The 18,883-nt window shown below is 43.4% G+C and overlaps 1 protein-coding gene across 1 annotated transcript in view; it reads right to left on the reverse strand.

The window, feature by feature from the left end:
• Positions 1-18,679, reverse strand: part of LOC144502442 (neuronal calcium sensor 1) — a 123,122-nt gene extending 104,443 nt beyond the window's left edge. The window contains exons 1-2 of the mRNA XM_078226370.1: positions 18,564-18,679; positions 11,596-12,333 (exon numbers count right to left, since the gene is read on the reverse strand). Of these exons, the coding sequence (XP_078082496.1) occupies positions 11,596-11,659 (64 nt within the window). The 5' untranslated portion in view covers positions 11,660-12,333; positions 18,564-18,679. The remainder of the gene's footprint in view (positions 1-11,595; positions 12,334-18,563) is intronic.
• Positions 18,680-18,883: the final 204 nt, after the last annotated feature.

The raw sequence follows: 18,883 nt of genomic DNA on the forward strand, positions 1-18,883 counted from the left end.
ACATTGAATGATGCAGAAACCTCGAATGAGGTGGTGACAGTAAGACCATAAGAAATAGAATTGAGCCTGCTCCGCCATTAGATCATCTCAACACAACTCCTTTCTCACCCAATGTCCCTCGACTTGTTTAAGAGAACAAAAGTCCATTATCTTGCCTTGAATCTATTCAATTACTGAGCATTCACAACCCTGTAGGGTAGAAAATCCTAAAGATCCACAACCTTCAGACTGAAGACATTTCTTATCTCAGTCATAAATGACTGACTCCTTACCGCGAGACTATTAACACTAGTTCTTGATTCTCCAGCCAGCCTCTTAGCAAATCCTCTGAGAATCTAATACCTTTCAATGAGATCACCCTCTCATTCTTCTGAACTCTAAAGTGCGTAGGCCCATTAATGTCTCCTCACGGGCCAATCCTTGCATCCCAGGAATCCAGTATTCCTTTGTTGCACCCCTTCCTAAAGCAAGTCTATCTTTGCTGTGCACAGAACTCAGGTGCAGTCTCATCATCATTCTGTACCACTGCAACATGACTTCTTTACTCCAGTACTCTGACCACCTGTGTAATGAAGGCCATTTGCCTTCCTAATTGCTTTTGGTACCTGCATGCTACTTTCATGTTTGTGTACAAGGACAACCAAATCCTTCGCAACACCAACATTTAATAGCTTCCTGCAATTTAAAAAATATGTTTTTCTATTCTACTTCCCAAAGTGAATAACCTCACATTTCCCCAATTGTACTCTATGTGCCACCTTCTTGCGCGCTCAATTAACATGTATATTTCTTTTTGCAGTCTCTCTGGAGTCCTCTTCAGATCTTACTTGTCACCAAGCTTTGCTTAAAGTTTATTTCTGAATGTCACAAGTGAGCTTACTTTAACACTGCAACGAAGTTACTGTGAAAAGTCCCTAGTTGCCTCTCCAGCGCCTGTTTGCATACAGTGAGGGAGAATTTAGCATGGCTAATTCACCAAACCATCCCGTCTTGCGGACTGTGGGAGGAAACCGGATAACCCGGAGGAAACCCCCGCAGACACGGGGAGAATGTGCAGATTCGCACATACAGTGACCCAAGCTAGAAACCGAACCCGGGTCCCTGCATTGTAAGATAGCAGTGCTAACCATTGTGCCACCACACCGCCCTTGTTATACTAGCAAACCTGGGATACAGTGCACTCAATGCCTTAATCCAAGTCATAATTACAAATTTTAAGTAACAGTGGACCTAGCACTCATCCTTGTGGCACGCAGTTAGTAACAGCCTAAAAATGACCAGTTTATTCCCACTCTATTTTCTGTCCACTGACCAATTTCCCTATCCAGGCAAACATATTAGGCACAACCTCATGAGCCCCAACTAATGGAACAACCGCAATGAATGCCTTTTAAAAACTGAAATATACTGCATTCACTTATTCTCTTTTATCTACATTGCTAGTTACATCCTCAAAAACACTAACAGACTTATCAAACACTATTCCCCTTTCAGAAAACCGTGCTGACCCAGCTAATCATTAAATTTTCTAAGTGTCCTCCATTAACCACTTTCTTAATAATGAATTTCAGCATTTTCCTGATGACTGATGTCAACTAACTGGCCTGTAGTTATCCTGTTTTCCCTCTCCCTTTTCTCTTGAATAGCAGTGTTACATGTATTATCCTCTAACCCAACGGAACTGTTCCAGAATCTGGGAAATTTTAGAAGATCACAACGAATATTTCTGTAGCCACTTCTTTAGAAATTGAGGATGTAGGTCATCAGGCCCAGGGGGATGTTTCAGCTTTCAGTCCTATTAATTTCTTCAGTAAACTTTTTTTATTAATATTAATTATTTAAGTTCCACATTGTCATGAGACCCTTAGTTCCCCACTATTTCTGCTCTTTTCTGTGTACACGTACGCACGTTAGACCGCATAACGATACCCAAGGGACAATTGATAGAAATCTTAGTTTAATTTGATTAGTTTCTTTTAATGGGTTTACTAATCATTCTGTGGAAATGCAATGAAACAAGAATAATTTGAACCAGAATGGGGGCTAGGCTGTTTGGTCTCCAACCAACCCCATGCAAGGAAGCTCTAACTTAAAGCAAACTATCTCGTCCAAGTTGGGAGATAAAAAGCATCAATTCTGGGTCAACTTATAATACAAGGACAGCCTCAACCGGGATCCTGAGTTCATGTCACACTATGTGTAACCCCCACCATTTGGCCTGAGCTTGCAAAATCTTACTAACTGTCCTGGCTTGAGACAATTCACATCTCTTTAATCTGTGATTATCCCTCTCTCCACTCGCATTGTCTGTACCTGTAAAGACTTGATTACCTGTAAAGACTCGCATTCCAACTATTATCTTGCAATTGAGTCTGTGTCTGTATATGCCCTGCTTGTGAACCCAACTCCACTCACTTGAAGGAGCAGCGCTCTGAAAGCTCGTGATACCAAATAAACCTGTTGGTCTTTAACCGGTTGTTTGAGACTCGTTACTGAACCTATAATATCGGAGAGTACAAGGGAGGAGTGGGTGCAAGACGGAGGGAATTTTGTTCAATGATCACCTTCAGTGCTGGACATTGGGTGTGTAGACATTTGTCAGGACAGCATCAGAGAAGGACAGTCGAATAGCCTGTTGACCAATCGTTGCCTAGCCTCATGCAAGAAGAAAGAGTGACATAAGTGGGTGTTTGGGAGAGATTAAGTCATGCAAAAAAATGATTTCAATTTGAATCATATGGTTACCTAATACTACTTCAAAGGTGACACCAAGAAATACAGCATCTCCTACATGGAGCGAGCTATATCATGGTATAGTGAGCTCTACTGAGTTTCAGCCATAGCTCAGCTGGTAGCAAGCTGGCCACCGAGTCAGAAGTTTCCGGGGTAAAGTCTCAATCCTGCTTGAGCACAAAAATCAAGACTGACACTCCAGTGCAGTACTGCGGGTGTGCTACACTGTCAGAGTGCTATCTTTTGGATGAGATGTTAAACCAAGGCCCCCATCTGCCTGTTTGGGTGGATGTAAAGATCCTGTGGCATTACTCCAAGGAAGAGCGGTTCTCCCCGGTAATGAGGCCAATATTTATCCCTCAATCAACATTATAAAAACAGATGATCTGGTCAATATTGCGCTGCTATTTATGGGAGCTTGCTATGTGCAATTAGTTGCCCTCTCTGGAGTCATTACAAAGTGACTACATTTCTAATTCTTTGGCTGTAAAGCACTTTGAAACATCCAACAGTCATGAAAGGCACGATGCTTTTTAAATTAATTGGGATATGGCTACTGGAAGTTAAAATTTTGCAAAAATAAATTTAATTAATTAATTATTCTGCAGTGACTGAATTAAACTATGATCTTGCTCAAAATGGATTTAAGAGTACACATCCAAACTTTCAAATGTTTTCACTTTTGAAACATAGAAACTAGTAGCAGGAGTAGGCCATTCGGCCCTTCGAGCCTGCTCCCCCATCCATTTTGATCATGGCTGATCATCGAATTCAATATTCCCGTCTTCCCCCCATATCCCTTGATCCCTTTCGCCCCAAAAGCTATATCTAATTTCTTCTTGAAATCACACAATGTTTTGGCCCCAACTACTTTCTGTGGTAGTGAATTCCACACATTCACCACTCTCTGGGTGAAGAAATTTCTCACCTCAGTTCTAAAAGTTTACCCCTTATCCCCAAACTATGACCCCTAGTTCTGGACTCCCCACCACTGGGAACATTGTTTCTGAATCTACCCTGTCTAACCCTGTTAGAATTTTATAAGTTTCTATGAGATCCCCTCTCACTCTTCAAAACTCCTAATTCTAACCGACTTAAACTCTCCTCATATGACAGACCACATATGACAGACCAGGAATCAGCCTGGTAAACATTTGCTGTACTCCCTCTATAGCAAGGACATCCTTCCTCAGATAAGGACATCAAAACTGCACACAATACTCCAGGTGTGGCCTCACCAACACCCTATGTGTGTTTCCAGTATTTTTTAAACTTTTATTTTCACAGGCTTGATTATAACCACTGGTGACAGTACATCCATATTAGCTTTTACATAATACAATTTATCACTATATTGCAATTTAGTAATACATGACATATCTCTCAATCCCATCTAGAGATAAAGCTGGAGGGCATTTGGAAACAACTATTCTTCCTTTGCTTCTGCATGTTAGTTGCTAAAAGGCTTATGAAATATGGGATTACTATACAGTCCTCAACCAAATCCATGAGATGAATATCACGAAGCGATAACAACCTGAAATTCTAAATTTTCAGAAAACTGCAAACACTGTTGGTTTTTGTGATGGAGCAGAAATTGCTCTGCAACTGACAGCCAGTAAAGCTGGTTGCAATGCAGAAGCATCTGAAATTATTTATGCTGCAGCCATTAGTTAGGCCAATCCACTGCGCCTCAAAGCAGCTGAACATTAGTAAATTCCCATCACTGACTCCAAAGGTTGGCAAAGTGCTCAGCTCAAAAGAAAGCAAGGAAGAAAATGGCAAATCATTCTGTTTGCTTGTATTCCATCACCACTCACAGAGCTACATTAACACAAGGAGCAAGTTGAAAGAAACTTTTTTTTTAAAAATATCATGCTTTGTACTCTGGGGTAGAAGGCTAGTGGTTTTTTTTGTCACTGTCTCACTTCTTGAGCTGTACCAGCTATATCTGTCAGTAAGGTATCAGTACTGAACAAGCTATTATATTTTTCAATAGAGTAACTTTTCTTGACCATTCTGTTGGCTATCAATCACACTCCTCGCTTCAACCTTGCAGTAGGTGGCTAGGCTTTGAGTGGTCAGGTAATGAGTATGCAGGCTTGCCCTAGCATTGCAGTTATGAGTTTGATAGTCCAATTCAACCTCTGGTTAACAGTGAATTTAGTGAATGTAAACGGAGTAATGGTGCTGCGTCTCGAGATCAGCAGAACATCACTAACATTATTCCAGTGTGAGATGGTCATCATCTAGTATGTGTGTTATTTTTAAATTCCAATTTGGGACCTGGGTGTCACTGGCAAATCAGGATTTTTATTGCCCAGTACTAATTGCCCTCAGGAAGGTAGTAGTGAGCTACTTTATTGAACTGCTGTACTCCATGTGGTACAAGTACACCCACAGTGCTGTTAGGAAGGGAATTCCAGGATTTTGTCCCAGCGACAATGAGTGATCAGTAATATGTTTCCAAATCAGGATAGTGTGGGGCTTAGAAGTGATCTTGATTGTAGTGGCATTCTCATGCATCCATTGCTCTTGCCTTTCAAAGTGCTAGAGGTCACGGGTTTGGAAGAGAGGTTGAAGGAACCTTGACGAGTTGCTGCAGTGAATCTTGTGGATGGTAGACTGTTGCTTCCATATCAGTGGTGGAGGGAGTGAAGGTGGGGGTTGAGGTGCCAATCAAGCAGGCTACTTTATACTGGATGGTGCCAAGCTTCTTGCTTGTTGTTGGAGCTGCACTCATCCAGGCAAGTGGAGAGTATTCCATTGCACCCCTGACTAATGCTTTGTAGATGGTGGACAGGATTTGGGGTCTCAGCAGATGAATCACTCTCAGCAGAATTCCCAGTCTCTGACCTGTTGTTGTAGCTCGCTAGAAGGCTGGTCCAGTTCAGTTTCAGGTCAATGGTCACCCATTAACCCATTTTGAACAGTGGGGGAGTCAGTGATGTAATGTCATTGAATATCCAGGGGAGATGGTTGGATTCTCACTTTTGGGAAATTATTATTTTCTGGTACTTGTGTGGTGCAAGTGTTACTTGCCATTGATCAGCACAAGCCTGAATGTTCTCCAGGTCTCGTTGCATATCGATACAGGTTGCTTCAGTATCTGAGGAGTCACAAATGGTCCTGAACAATCAGTGAACATCCCCACTTGTGACTTTCTGATGGAGGGAAGATCATTGATGAAGCAGCTGAAGATGGCTGGACCCAAGACCATATCCTATGGAACTCCTGCAGTGATGTCCCAGGACTAAGATGAATGACCTCCAACAACCATCTTCCTTTGTGCTAGGTATGCCACCCAACAAGTGGCGAGTTTCCCCCTCTTTTGTTTAAACCAAGGCTGCGATGAGGTCAGGAGTTAGGTGTCCCTGGTAGAACCCAAACTGTGCGCCAGTGAACATTATTTCTGAATAAGTGGCATTTGATAACACTTTTCAACCCCTTCCATCACTTTGCTAATGATCAAGAGTAGACTGATGGGATGCTTATTGGTGGTTTGTAGCTGTACTGCAACACTTGGCTAAGGACACAGCTAGTTCTGGAGCACAAGCCTTCAGTACCACTGCTGGAATATTGTCAGAATATTGTAGTATCCAGTGCCTTCAGCCATTTCTTGATATCAGGTGGAATAAATCAAATTGGCTGAAGACTGGCATCTGCATTGCTGGCAACCTCAGGAGGCCACTGGGATGGATCATCCACTCAGCAGTTCTGGCTGAAAATGATTGCAAATGCCTCAGCCCTGTATTTGCACTGATGTGCTGGGCTCCCCCAGTATGGCAGGTCAGGATATTTGTGGAGCCTCCTCCTCCAGTTAGTTGTTTAATGATCCACCATTATTCACAACTGGGAGCGGCAGAACTGCAGAGCCTATATCTGATCTGTTGGTTTGGGATTGCTTAGCTCTATCATATATTGTTTTCATTGTTTGACATGCAACTAGTCCTGTGTTGTAGCTTCACCAGGTTAACACCTCATTTGTAGGTATATCTGGTGCTGCTCCTGGATGTCCCTCCTGCACTCTTCATTGAACCAGGGCTGACCCAACTCGATGAGGATATGCCAGACCATGAGATTATAGAGATTGTGGTCGAGTAAAATTCTGCTACTGCTGTAGCAGTAGCTATAGCGTCTTGTGGATGCCCAGTTTTGAGTTGCCAGATTTGTTTGAAATCTATCCCATTTAGCACAGTGGCAGAGCCACACAACACGATGGAGGGCATCCTTAATATGAAAACTGGACTTAAAATTGTGCAGTGGTTACTCCTACTAATACTGTCACAGACAGATGCATCTGCAACAGGTAAATTGGTGAGCGTGAAGTCAAGTAGGTTTGCCCCTCATCACCTGCCGCCTACCCAGTTTAGTAATTGAAGTTTAGGACTCCGCCAACTGAGTCTGAAGTGATGCTACCAAGCATCTCTTGGTGATGGATATTGAAGTCCCCCCACAGAGTACATTTTGCACCCGTGCCATACCCTCAGTATTCAATGTGGAGTACTAATTCATCAGCTGAAGGGATGCAGTCAGTGGTCATCAGATTTCTTTGCCCAAGGTCAACCTCCTGCCATGAGAACTCTCAGGACTCCCTACTTATAGCACTGCGCTGCCAATTCTGCTAAGTCTCTCCTGTCGGTGGGACTGGACATACCCAGAGATGGTGAGCAGGGTGTCTGTACAATGCCTGCAAGGTGTGATTCCAGACTATGACTTTTCCTTGACTAGTCTGTCACTCTAGAGGGACAACTTTGGATGTTAGCAAGTAGCACATTGCAGGGTCAACAGGTTTGGTTTGCAATTATTGTTTCCAGTACCCAGGTCAATAAAGGGCGTCATTCAGCTTCATTCCTTTTTTTTTTAAAGACTTTATAGCAGTTTGATGGATTTCTAGGTCATTGCAGAGGGCAGTTGAGAGTCAACTACATTGCTGTGTGCCTGGAGTCACATGTAGGCTGGAGCAGCTAAGGACAACAGATTTCCTTCCCTAAAGAACATTCATGAACCAAATGGGTTATGACAGTCAACAATGGTTTTGTGGTCACTATTATCGTGACTAACTTTTTAATTCCACATTTACTAGCTGAATTTATGGTGGGATTCTAACCGTGTCCCCTGCGCATTAGCCTGGGCCAATGAAGTATTAGCCCAGTGACACTACACAACTCCCTCCCCCATAACATAAATATTACCTGTCATTTGTCAGGGCAAATTGAATGTTCGGCTTTACACAGGAGTATTCTCCTTTGGACCCATTTTGTTGCGGTTCCTTGGTGCAATACTAGGTTAAATGCTGCCATTAAATCACTCTCTCTAGTCAGCTTTTAAGCTCACCCTATGATTATATTCATGCTGCAATGCGGGTTGGAGCCAAGGTGTTCTGAAGGAAACCAAACTACATATTAGTGAGTAGGTGATGTGAGAACATCAGTTCATAGAATCATAGAAATCATAGAAACCCTACAGTGCAGAAGGAGGCCATTCGGCCCATCAAGTCCGCACCGACCACAATCCCACCCAGGCCCTACCCCCACATATTTTACCCACTAATCCCTCTAACCTACACATCCCAGGACTCTAAGGGGCAATTTTTTAACCTGGCCAATCAACCTAACCCGCACATCTTAGTGCAATTAACTGCACTAAGCCCATGGTTTCACTGACAATGGGAATTAGTGAACAGGCTGGATAAGATTTGTCTCATTTGTGGATAGAACATGCCGCTGCAACGTTTTACATCGTCAAGCAGATACCAGTGCCACAATGTGGCTGGGGGAGTAGCTAATCCGGTGCCAAGTCCTCAGTAGTGCAGCCAGGATGATGTCAAACCCATACTTTTAGTGCGTCCATTGCACTTAACCATTTCTTAATGTAGTGGAGTGAACTAAATTGATACCCAAGAGGTGGTCAAGTAGTATCATCCACCTGACACTTCTGATGCAAGCCTTGCAAACGCTTCAGCTCTGCTTCACATACATTTGCTGGGCTCCGCCACAGTTAAAGATCGGGGATATTCAGGAAGGTTCCTCTTCCTGTTAATTGCCAAGTTGTCCACCATTCAGTGAGTTTCAGTACAGGCTTAGCTCTGTCTATGACCTATTGCATGCACTGTGTCATGCAGTTCACCTTTAGTCGTAGCATTACAGATTTCATACCTAACTCTAACATATGTCTGGGGCTGCACTTTAATTCTGCATTTAAGGGTTGGTTTCCTGGCTTCACGATGGTGAGAGGATTGAGGTTAGGTCGCATAAAATTCTGATGATGCCGAAAGCCATAACCCCTCCACCCTGCTCCCCCCATGTGCTATTAAATTTGTCACTTCATAGAGTAGCAGTGCCCCACTACCCATGCAAAACACTGTCTTCACACGAGGTAGTCAGTACTATTAGTGCTTTCACGGACAGACATGCCTGCAACAGGAATGTGCCGAGAACAAAGTCAAGAATCTTATTTACACATGTTGATTCAAACCCATCCAGGATTGCAGGCATCTCTGGGATATACAATGCTCGTCAGACTGCTGTTCTCACCGCATTGAGATCCACACTCAGTGCCATTCACTGCCTTATGTCGACACGACCTCTCTCTAACAGCACCGATTCATCCCCTCTCAAGGCTGTCCTTACCCCTTGCTCCATTTTATTCTTCCTCTCTTCTGACGCCTTAACAAGAAGCTTTTTCTCTTCCTTTCATGTTTTAAGGGATGCAAGTTTCACCAACTTACAGATACCAATGCGCATCCGGGACCCTCCATAGGGACTGGTCCCTCCGTGACAACCTGGTCCACTCAACCATGACACCCAACTCCCATCCCACAGCACCTTCCAATGCAATTGCAGGTGAAACACCTGCCCTTTACCTCCCCCCTCTTCACCATTCAAAGCCCCAAACACTCCTCTCAGGTTAAGCAGTGTTTCACTCGTACCTTCTTCAATTTGGCTTATTGTATTCACTGCTGCCAATGCGGTCTCCTCTACAGTGAGGAGACTAAACACAAACTGGGGGACACTTTGCAGAACACTATCGCTTACACATGACTCCAACCTTCCTGTTGCTTGCCATTTTAACTCAGCACCTTGTTCTCAAGTCCACATGCCCATCCTTGGCCTGCTGCAATGCTCCAGTGAAGTCCAGGGCAAGCTGAGGAGCAGCACCTCCTCTGCTGGTTGGGCACGTTGCTGCCCCCAAGACTCAACATTTGAGTTCAGCAGCTTTAGGCTGTGTCCTTTCCCTTCCATCTTAAACCCTTTTTAAAAATATTCCATACATGCATGCATTGCCTCAATGCAAACCTTCCCCTTCAGGTCATCTGTCTTTTTTTCTTGAACTAGCTACTTTCTGCCGCAATCTCTCTCATCTCCAACACATTCTCCCTCCCTTCAGTCCTGATGAAGAGCCAAAAGACTTGAAACATTAACTCTGCTTTCTCTCCTTAGAGGCTGCCAGACCTGCTGAGATTTTCCAGCATCTTCTGTTCTTGTTTTTGATTCAAGTCCAGTGTGGCAGAGATATCAGAGTCCTGCAGTATGGTTAATGCAGTACCAAGCAGTATTTAGTATTGAACAAACATAGGGATGTATAAAATCCTGTGAGGAAAAACCATGTCAAGTTGCTCCTTGGTGAGGGTGACTTTCTCTGGGTTTAAAAAGACTGATCCCTAAACAATCCTAATGAATTCACCGACACATTAGACTGGGCAAGGCAGACAAGCATTTAATGAATTAGTCGAGATTTTAACCATCTGTAAATTGCTGTTTTTAATGAGAGGCTTCAAATCACAAACTTTATTGAATTCAATTCACAACATCGTGATGGGATTTGAACTTGGGCTAACGGCCCAGAGTTCATAATGGACAGGAAAGTAGAGTTGCGATCGGACAGATCAGCCACGATCTTACCAAACAGCAGAGCAGGTTGAAGGAGCTAAATGGCCTATCCTTGCTTCTAATTTAAATTCATAGGTAATAACATAACTACTAGGTTACTGCACTCATGCAGTACAGAATTAAACCAAAACCGCACGGTCTGGCTGCAAAGATTCTATTTTCTTCTTCAAACGTGCAACCTTTGTCAGCACTCCAAAGCAGTACAGAATGCTGGATGGTCAGTGAGATCACCCTGCAGCTGAGGAATTAAACAGTGGTTGCATTTGCATGTTTGAGTTTAACATTAAAGACTCCTTGTTTATATCCCAAAAAACTGTTCTCTGGTAGCCAACTTAATATTCCACCCTCAGCCAATAACAAAAAAAAGAGCATTGATGCCGTTGTTTGGAGGAAATAACTGGCGCAGAAAGGCTACAAATCTATCTCACAATGTCACATTTATCACCAAATCAACAATTTTGAATGGAGTGACTGAAAATTTTGATTATATGATTAATGTAGCATGACAGGTGCTAAAACAAATATTGAACACAATCTATCTACAGCATGAGGAATCAGGATTGAGATCCACAATGTTAGCAATAATTATTCATCAGAACCATTTTCCAGCATTAAAAGACTGTAAAAATACTCAGCATTGTCACTAGCTTGCATCCAACCACTCTGCAGCATGGCTTAGGTTAACTTTATTCAGTAGGGTGTGGGGGAGAAGAGGAGCAGGGGGAAATCGCACAGAATTCTTCCCCAACAGGAATCCATTTTTTTTTTTAAATGAAGAGAGAGTCAACTCAGCTTCTCTTGTGCACCTCCTCATGGCTTGTTATTGAACTGTTTTATCTGGGCGATGGCAAGTTCTATGCCACTTGCCCGAAATGCAGCCTAAAGAATTGTGCATGGCACAAGAGGAAGAAAGAATTGAAGTTGAAAAATAAACATGCCTTCATAGCTCACATTTTTCTCTAATACTTACAGTATGTTTTCCTTGTCAGCTCCTCCACAACTTCAGGCTTCAGCTTACTGTTGGACTTGCCCATTGCAGCAAATTAACACATGAGAAAATGTCTTTTTTTGGTAAGTAATATTAAAGTTTGAAGAAATCAGAGATTCAATTAATGGTGAGCTGTAGTTCTTGAAATGAAATATTCTCAGATGCCTCCTGTGTTCTCTCTGCGTAATGTTGCACAGCTGTGGTTTCCGTGGTGATGGTTTAATAATGGCCTGTTTGTCACTCCACCACAGGCTTGATAAGCAGCCCAAACACAACGTCAAAATTCACTCTGGATTTTTCCTTTCTTCAAAATCACTCTGAGAGAAGCTTTTCTTTGGTGCGAAAATGTCGATAGCCGCTGTCCCCAGTTGCAACAATGGTTTGTTCAATTTAGCCCCTTGGGGAGCCGGCTGGCGTTTTCAGCTTTCCTTTGGTATGTAAGTGTTGGTGGTCACTGATCCTGGCTGCAATGACAGTTGTTGCTCAATTTAGCCCCAATTAGAGATGAGTGGTGTTTCTTTGTCTTTTTGTATCCTCTGGATTGAGTCAATTTAATGAGTTGTTTTATTCCGTTCTATTTTTAGAAACTGATGATGCACTTTAAACAGTTCAAGCGTGATTACAGCATTACAGCACTGCATATGGTCAGCTACCTCAATGCGATGGTGTCCTGGGTTACAGTGCATGGACTGGTTAATCAATGGCCCAAACCTTGGAGCTCTGGAAGAAACAAAACAGCACAGGTATTGTACACAATTATATTATCCAGATCACAAGATGTCAAATCAATCTTTATTGCAATTGAGGTGAAAAAGATCCATTAACAGGGCACCTCATGTCTCCCTAAAGTTAAGCAGGTAATCACACTGCCTGAACCAGATTGCACTGATGACTCAGCCAGATTAAACAGTGATCAACTTCACTATATCAGATCTCAAAGTCCCCATGTCTGATTCTCGAACTCTGCTCCATTTGTTGGTCTCAGCTGGGGTACCTGTATGGTGCTACAGTTGTCAGCATCACTGTTTTAGGAAGGGAAAACTGAACTAGAATTCTAACTCATTTGCTCACCTTGCTGGGAGAACACAAATGTAAATGGTGGATGAGGGCACAAGCGGATTCAATGAAAAACAGTTAACTACAAGTTGACCATTTAAACTTTCAGGAGTAAATCAGTGAAAGACCAGAGGGAACCCTGTAACTGTGATGTACCAATTGATGACACTAGACACCATTCTATAATCATTTACGCATGTCAATTTTGACATTATAGAATGAGAGTACGTTTACAGCACAGAAGAAAGCTTTCAGGCAGTCACGTCTGCACCAACTCTCAATGAGCCACTCACTGGGTCATACCTTTTCCCCATATTCCTACAAATTTCTCTCAACATTATTCACTTCCCTATTAAATGACAATTAAATCTCCGATCAACACCACCCTCTCAGGCAGTGTTCCTAACCACTTACTGAGTAGAGGAGTTCTTCAATTCTTCACCTCTGATTCTTTCGCCAATCATCTTATACTGGTGTCCTCTGGTTCTCCATCCGTCCTCCAAGGTGATCAGCTTCCCCTGTCTACTCTGCCCAAGATTTTGAACATCTTCATCAAATCTCCTCTCAACCTTCACTTATCCGAGGGAAACAGCCCCAGCATCTCCAATCTATCCATGCAATGAAATCCACCAGCCCGGCAATTCTCGTAAAACTTTCCTACACCTTCTCAATTGCCTTCACACCCTTACTAAGTGTGATGCCCAGAATTGGGCGCAATACTCCAACGGAAGCTGAGCCAATGTTTTATAAAGGTTCACCATAACTTTCTTGCTTTTGTATTATTTAGAAACTAAATTACTTGGATGAAGGAACCAAAGGTTTGGTTGTTAAATTTGCTGATGGTACAAAGATATATAGGAAAGTAAATTGCGAGGAGAGCATAAGGCGTCTGCAATGGAACATAGATAGGTTCAGTGAATGGACAAAAACTCTGCAGGTTGAGTATAATGTGGGAAATGTGAACTTGTCTACTTTGGCAGGAAGAATAGAAAAGCAGTAAGTTATTTAAATGGAGAGAGACTACAAAAATTCTGTGTACAAAGGGTTCTGAGTGCCTTGGGACATGGATCACGAAAAATTAGCATGCAAGTACAAAGCAAGTGATGAGGAAAGCAAATGGAATGTTGTTTGTGAGGGAAATGGAATATAAAAGGATGTTTCACTACAGCTATACAGGGCGTTGGTGAGACCACATCTGGAGTATTGTGTAATTTTGGTCTCTTCACTTAAAGGGTATCAGACTAGAAGCAGTTCAAAGAAGGTTCGCTCAACTTATTCTGAGGATGAAGTGGTAATCTTAAAATAGGTTGGGCCGGTATTCATTGCAGTTTAGAAAAATGAGGGGTAATCTTATTGAAACATTAAGACCCTGAAGAGACTTGACAAGGTGGATGCTGTAAAGATTTCTCCCCTTATGAGAGAGACTAGAGCTTTGGGACACGGTTTAACAATAAGGGGTCTCCCATTTAAGGTGAAGATGAGAATTTTTTTTCACTCATCAAGTCGTGAGTCTGTGGAATTCTCTCCCCAGACAGCAGTGGAGACAGTCGCTGAATATTTTGAAGACTGAGTTAGACAGATTCTTGATTGACAAGGAAGTCAAAAGGTAAAGGGGGAAGGCAGGAAAGTAGAATTGAGGTCACAATCAATTTAGCCAGGATCTTATCAAATGGAGGAGCCAGTTTAAAGGATTGAATAGCCTACTCCTGCTCCTAATTCGTGTGTGTATTGCATGTCTTTTTATAAAGTCCGGCAGCCTGTATACCTTAACTTTTCTCAACCTGCCTTCAATGGTTGTGCACATATACCCGCCTCTGCATCCCCTTTAGAATTATATACTTTACTTTATATTGCCTTTTCCGCATTCTTTCTGCCAAATCACATTAAATGCACAACTTTACTCCTTTTTTATAGAATTATGCAGGAAAAGGTTTGAAGAGTTTGCAAGTATAGAGTGGGGCAAGAGCATGGAAAATCTAAACTGCACAGAAGTTGCTACATTTAGGAGACGGGGAAGCAAAAGAGGAAAGTGCTGACAAATAAATGAAACTCAAAAGATTGCGGGTTATGAAGTTTTAGACAAGCTGAACCATGTTTTGGGAGGAGTTGGGGATCAGTAGAGAGGATGTTCAGGATGTCAAGTCAACAAAAGCAGAACAGCTTCTTCCCTGCTGCCATCAGATTTTTGAATGGTCCTATCATACATTAAGCTGATCTTTCTCTTCATCCTATTGGTAACTGCAACACTATATTCAGTACCTTATCCTTTCCTTCTCCCCTATGTACTCTATGGTATCTTTTGTCTGTAACAAGTCGCAAGAAACATTACCTTTCACTATATGCCAATAAATCATAGTCCAAAGATGCGTGGGTTAGGTTGATTGGCCATGCTAAAATTGACCCTGCATGGTAAATGTGGGGGGGAATAGGGCCTGGGTGAGATTATGGTCGGTACAGACTCAATGGGCCAAATGGCCTCCTTCTGTATTGTAGGGATTCTATGGAACAATAATAGATAAATTCAATTCAAGATATCAGCTACGACAAAGATATGACAAAATATTGCAAAGATGGAGGAATCATTAACAGATGAAATGTGGTTTGGAACTCAACTTTGGGATAAATAAGACACCGAGGTTGCGCAGGGAGAGGATGAGTAAGGAGCAAGATTTTCTTTAAAAACAGAAGCTGAAGATGGCTGAAGCAAGAGCAGGAATCCCTCTTCTGATCACTAGGCAGCAATGCCTGTTGTAAATGTGGATGGGTACCAGGGGGAAAGACATGCCTGCAGCAAAAGGCTGTTAATGACACTCTTACTCCATGAGTACAACATGAAGGACACTTCTTGTTCCAATGAGTCACCTCCTAAAAGGAGTTCAGGTAAAAGACGACGACTGGGGAAAAAAGTGATGTGTAGACCGATTACCAATCTGCAGTGTATAGCTTGCTTTGCTGAAATCAGATAGTATACAATGCAACCAAGTGAATTTGATTTATCACACACTACTGAAAATAAATCTGGCAGCAGTTTCTCAATGCTCCACTGTTTTTCACCCAATTTCTCTTGTGTGTGTGTTGACCCCGAACACTGTGGCACGGATCCATGGACCAAACTTGTCCTACCATATTTTGCAGTGAGTTGGCTAATTGACTGCAGGAGATACAACATAACCACACTGAGCTCTGACTCAGCATTCACCCATTTCCACTTAGGCTCATGTAGTTTACAGGAGTGAAAAGCTCGATTAATTCGCTCCTCGATAGATATAGGTGCTTGGTCAGCTTTTGAGTTCTAACTGATTCTGAATGACTCGGACTCCACCATAGAACCACCAAACCTACTTCGAAATAAACCTCTACACATATAAAAAATGAATCCTCTACCCAGAGGCTTCACAACAGTATAGTGCTAGCAAATGCCTTGTCGCGAGTATCTAATCTTTCCAACATATACCCAAATAGCAAAGCCTGCATGCAGCGTGGTGGCTCCACCAGTTCAACACACTCCCTGCGCAGTGTGTACACAGTGGAATATGAAAGCATTGTAAATGCTGCAGAGACCCCTAGGGTGAGCACATCAATGCTGCACCAATTTTAACTTCTGGGATTCCCCTCCACTGTTACAGATTTCAAACTTTTTTTTTTAAAAAGAATCACAGTAGGTCACAGAATTTTCAGCCAATTCACGCTGCTCCTGCAAATTCTTAATTTGCACCCATTTTATAACATGGCAAACGTAATCATATCAAGAGAAAAATAAGTCAGACGTTTATGGGGTTGCATCCTCAATCGTGTAATGTTAGTAATATGCGTCACCTTGTAAGTGCTCTCCTGGTATATCTGATATCATCCCTGACTGTGTTGATGGCATTGATGGCTTCAATTCAAGTACATGGCCAAATAGAATGGAGCAGAAATACATAAATTTCAAATTAAATCACTGTTTAAATTAGGCTGAGTTAAGTATGAATGAAATAGAGCCCAAAACAAAAGCAAAATACCTGCAGAACTAAAAACAGAAAATGCTGGAAACATTCAGACAATGTCTTACTTCAGCAAAACAATTTGCGGTCATATAACACCTTTAACAGAAAAAAACATCCCTTGGCATTCCACAGTAGTATAAACTTACAAGAAACTGTTTTTTGACTGCTATTGTTGTTTTGGTGACTGTAGTACCTTTTGCATTAACACCTTTGAATGTATAAATAATTCTAACTCATTGCAGTAGCTTGCCGAAGGGATATTCCTGAAATTTCAATGAAGTCATTTTGCTATGCAGCACTACTGATTGATAGCTTGTTATATCCTGACCACACAACTGCAGAGAATGAAATACACCATACGCTCAATACAGTCAGGCCAGTGACTCTGAGGAGCTTGGTTTGCACGTAGATAATATTGCACTTTACACAATTTAACTTTCAATTTATTCTAACAGTTTAATTTTAAGCTCGAGTTCAAAATGTTTTCTTCAATAGTTTTTCTTTTTATACACACTGGTCCAATAAACCCCAAGTGCTCTTTATTGGAGTTGAACATCTTAACCATCTTGAGCTATTTCGTTGCGAGAAATGAAGGTTTACATTTGCCCCTCTGAAGGTAAATCTAATTCCAGCCTTTTTATGGTACTGACAGCAATGTGGCATGAACGGTGCAGACAAAGAGAAAAGCCCGTTGTTACAGATGTCAACACGTCCCCACCATACCAGCCAGCTTAAAAATCAGACCCTGCAACCAACCCCCCACACAGATTGAAAAGACAGATTTCCCACATACACAAAAAGGGACAATTGATACCTAAATAGAAAGGGGGAGAGAAGAGAGGGGGAAAAAACACAAGAGATGTATTTGCATCCTATCGGGAGACAAGGGGGGGGGGGGGGCGGGAAGGAATAAAGTGCAACAGAAACAAGTTCGCTGATTTCCCCCCCTTGTGGGAATCATTATCCAACACCCACTGTACTTGTCTAAGGAATAAACAAACCTCCATCCGCCCACAAATGAAAGAGGGAACGGAGAGAAATTATATACACAGGATCGGAGGACCCATCAGCCCCTACCCTCCACCCCCACCACACAGGGTTTCCACAACTTCAACAAACTACAAATCTGCAAAACTCCATCCAGCATGGTTAAAAAGGGGGAGATGAGTGAGACACCCAACCCTCCCCATTTTAACTGGAATCAGAGTGTGAGATCAGGGTATGGAGTACGTGCCAGCCGGCAGGCTGAGAATCCACAAACAGGGAGAGAGAGATGAACTCGCTCAGAGATGTTTGCCAAAGCGAGGAGGAGCTGGGGTTGGGGGGGGGGGGGGGGTAAAGCCGGACCCTCACTCACTCAGAGTGTGAGAGAGGGTGAGTGAGAGAGAGGGTGAGTGAGAGAGAGGGTGAGTGAGAGAGAGGGTGAGTGTGAGGGTGAGAGGGTGAGTGAGAGAGGGTGAGTGAGAGAGAGGGTGAGTGAGAGAGAGGGTGAGTGTGAGAGAGGGTGAGTGTGAGAGAGGGTGAGTTAGAGGGTGTGAGTGAGTGTGAGAGAGGGTGAGTTAGAGGGTGAGTTAGAGGGTGTGAGTGTGTAAGGGGGGGGGGGGGGTGGGGGATCCCTCTGTGTGCGGGGCGGTGTGATTCGGCTGGATTAGCCGGGCCCTCACTGTGTGTGAGACAGAGAGGGTGTGTGAGGGTGAGTGTGTGGGGTATTTTTCTGCGTGGAGGGCGGGTTGGGGAGTGAATCAGAGCCTCCCTCCCTCCCTAGCAACCGCTCAGCCTCCCGGTCTGTCCCCCCCCGGCGGTGTGGGGGAGGGGGGGGCACTAACTTTAAACACAACACTCGCACAGCCCGCCCTGCTCCGCTCCCCGGGTTCTGCTCCTCCCTCTCTCTCTCCCCGGGCCGCTCACCTCTCCTCTCTGCCTCCGCCCGGCTCTCTCTCTGTCGCCGCTCCGCCTGTTTGAATGAAGCGCAGCCGCTTCTCCCGGAGCAACCGCAGCGCCTGCGCGCGCACCCGGGGGGAGAGGGCGGGGTCGATGCGTCTGACGTCACCGCGCCCACCCCACCTCCCTGGGCAGTGACGTCATGTGACCGTGACGTCACTAGGCCTCGCAACACCCTGACGTAATGGGACCCCTCTCTCACCCCAGATCATAGAATCTCTACAGTGCAGAAGGACATTTGGCCCATCGAGTCTGCGCCAACCACAATCCCACCCAGGCTCTATTCC

Source organism: Mustelus asterias, chromosome 13 (genome assembly GCF_964213995.1).
Source record: "Mustelus asterias chromosome 13, sMusAst1.hap1.1, whole genome shotgun sequence".
NCBI classification, from domain to species: Eukaryota; Metazoa; Chordata; class Chondrichthyes; order Carcharhiniformes; family Triakidae; genus Mustelus; species Mustelus asterias.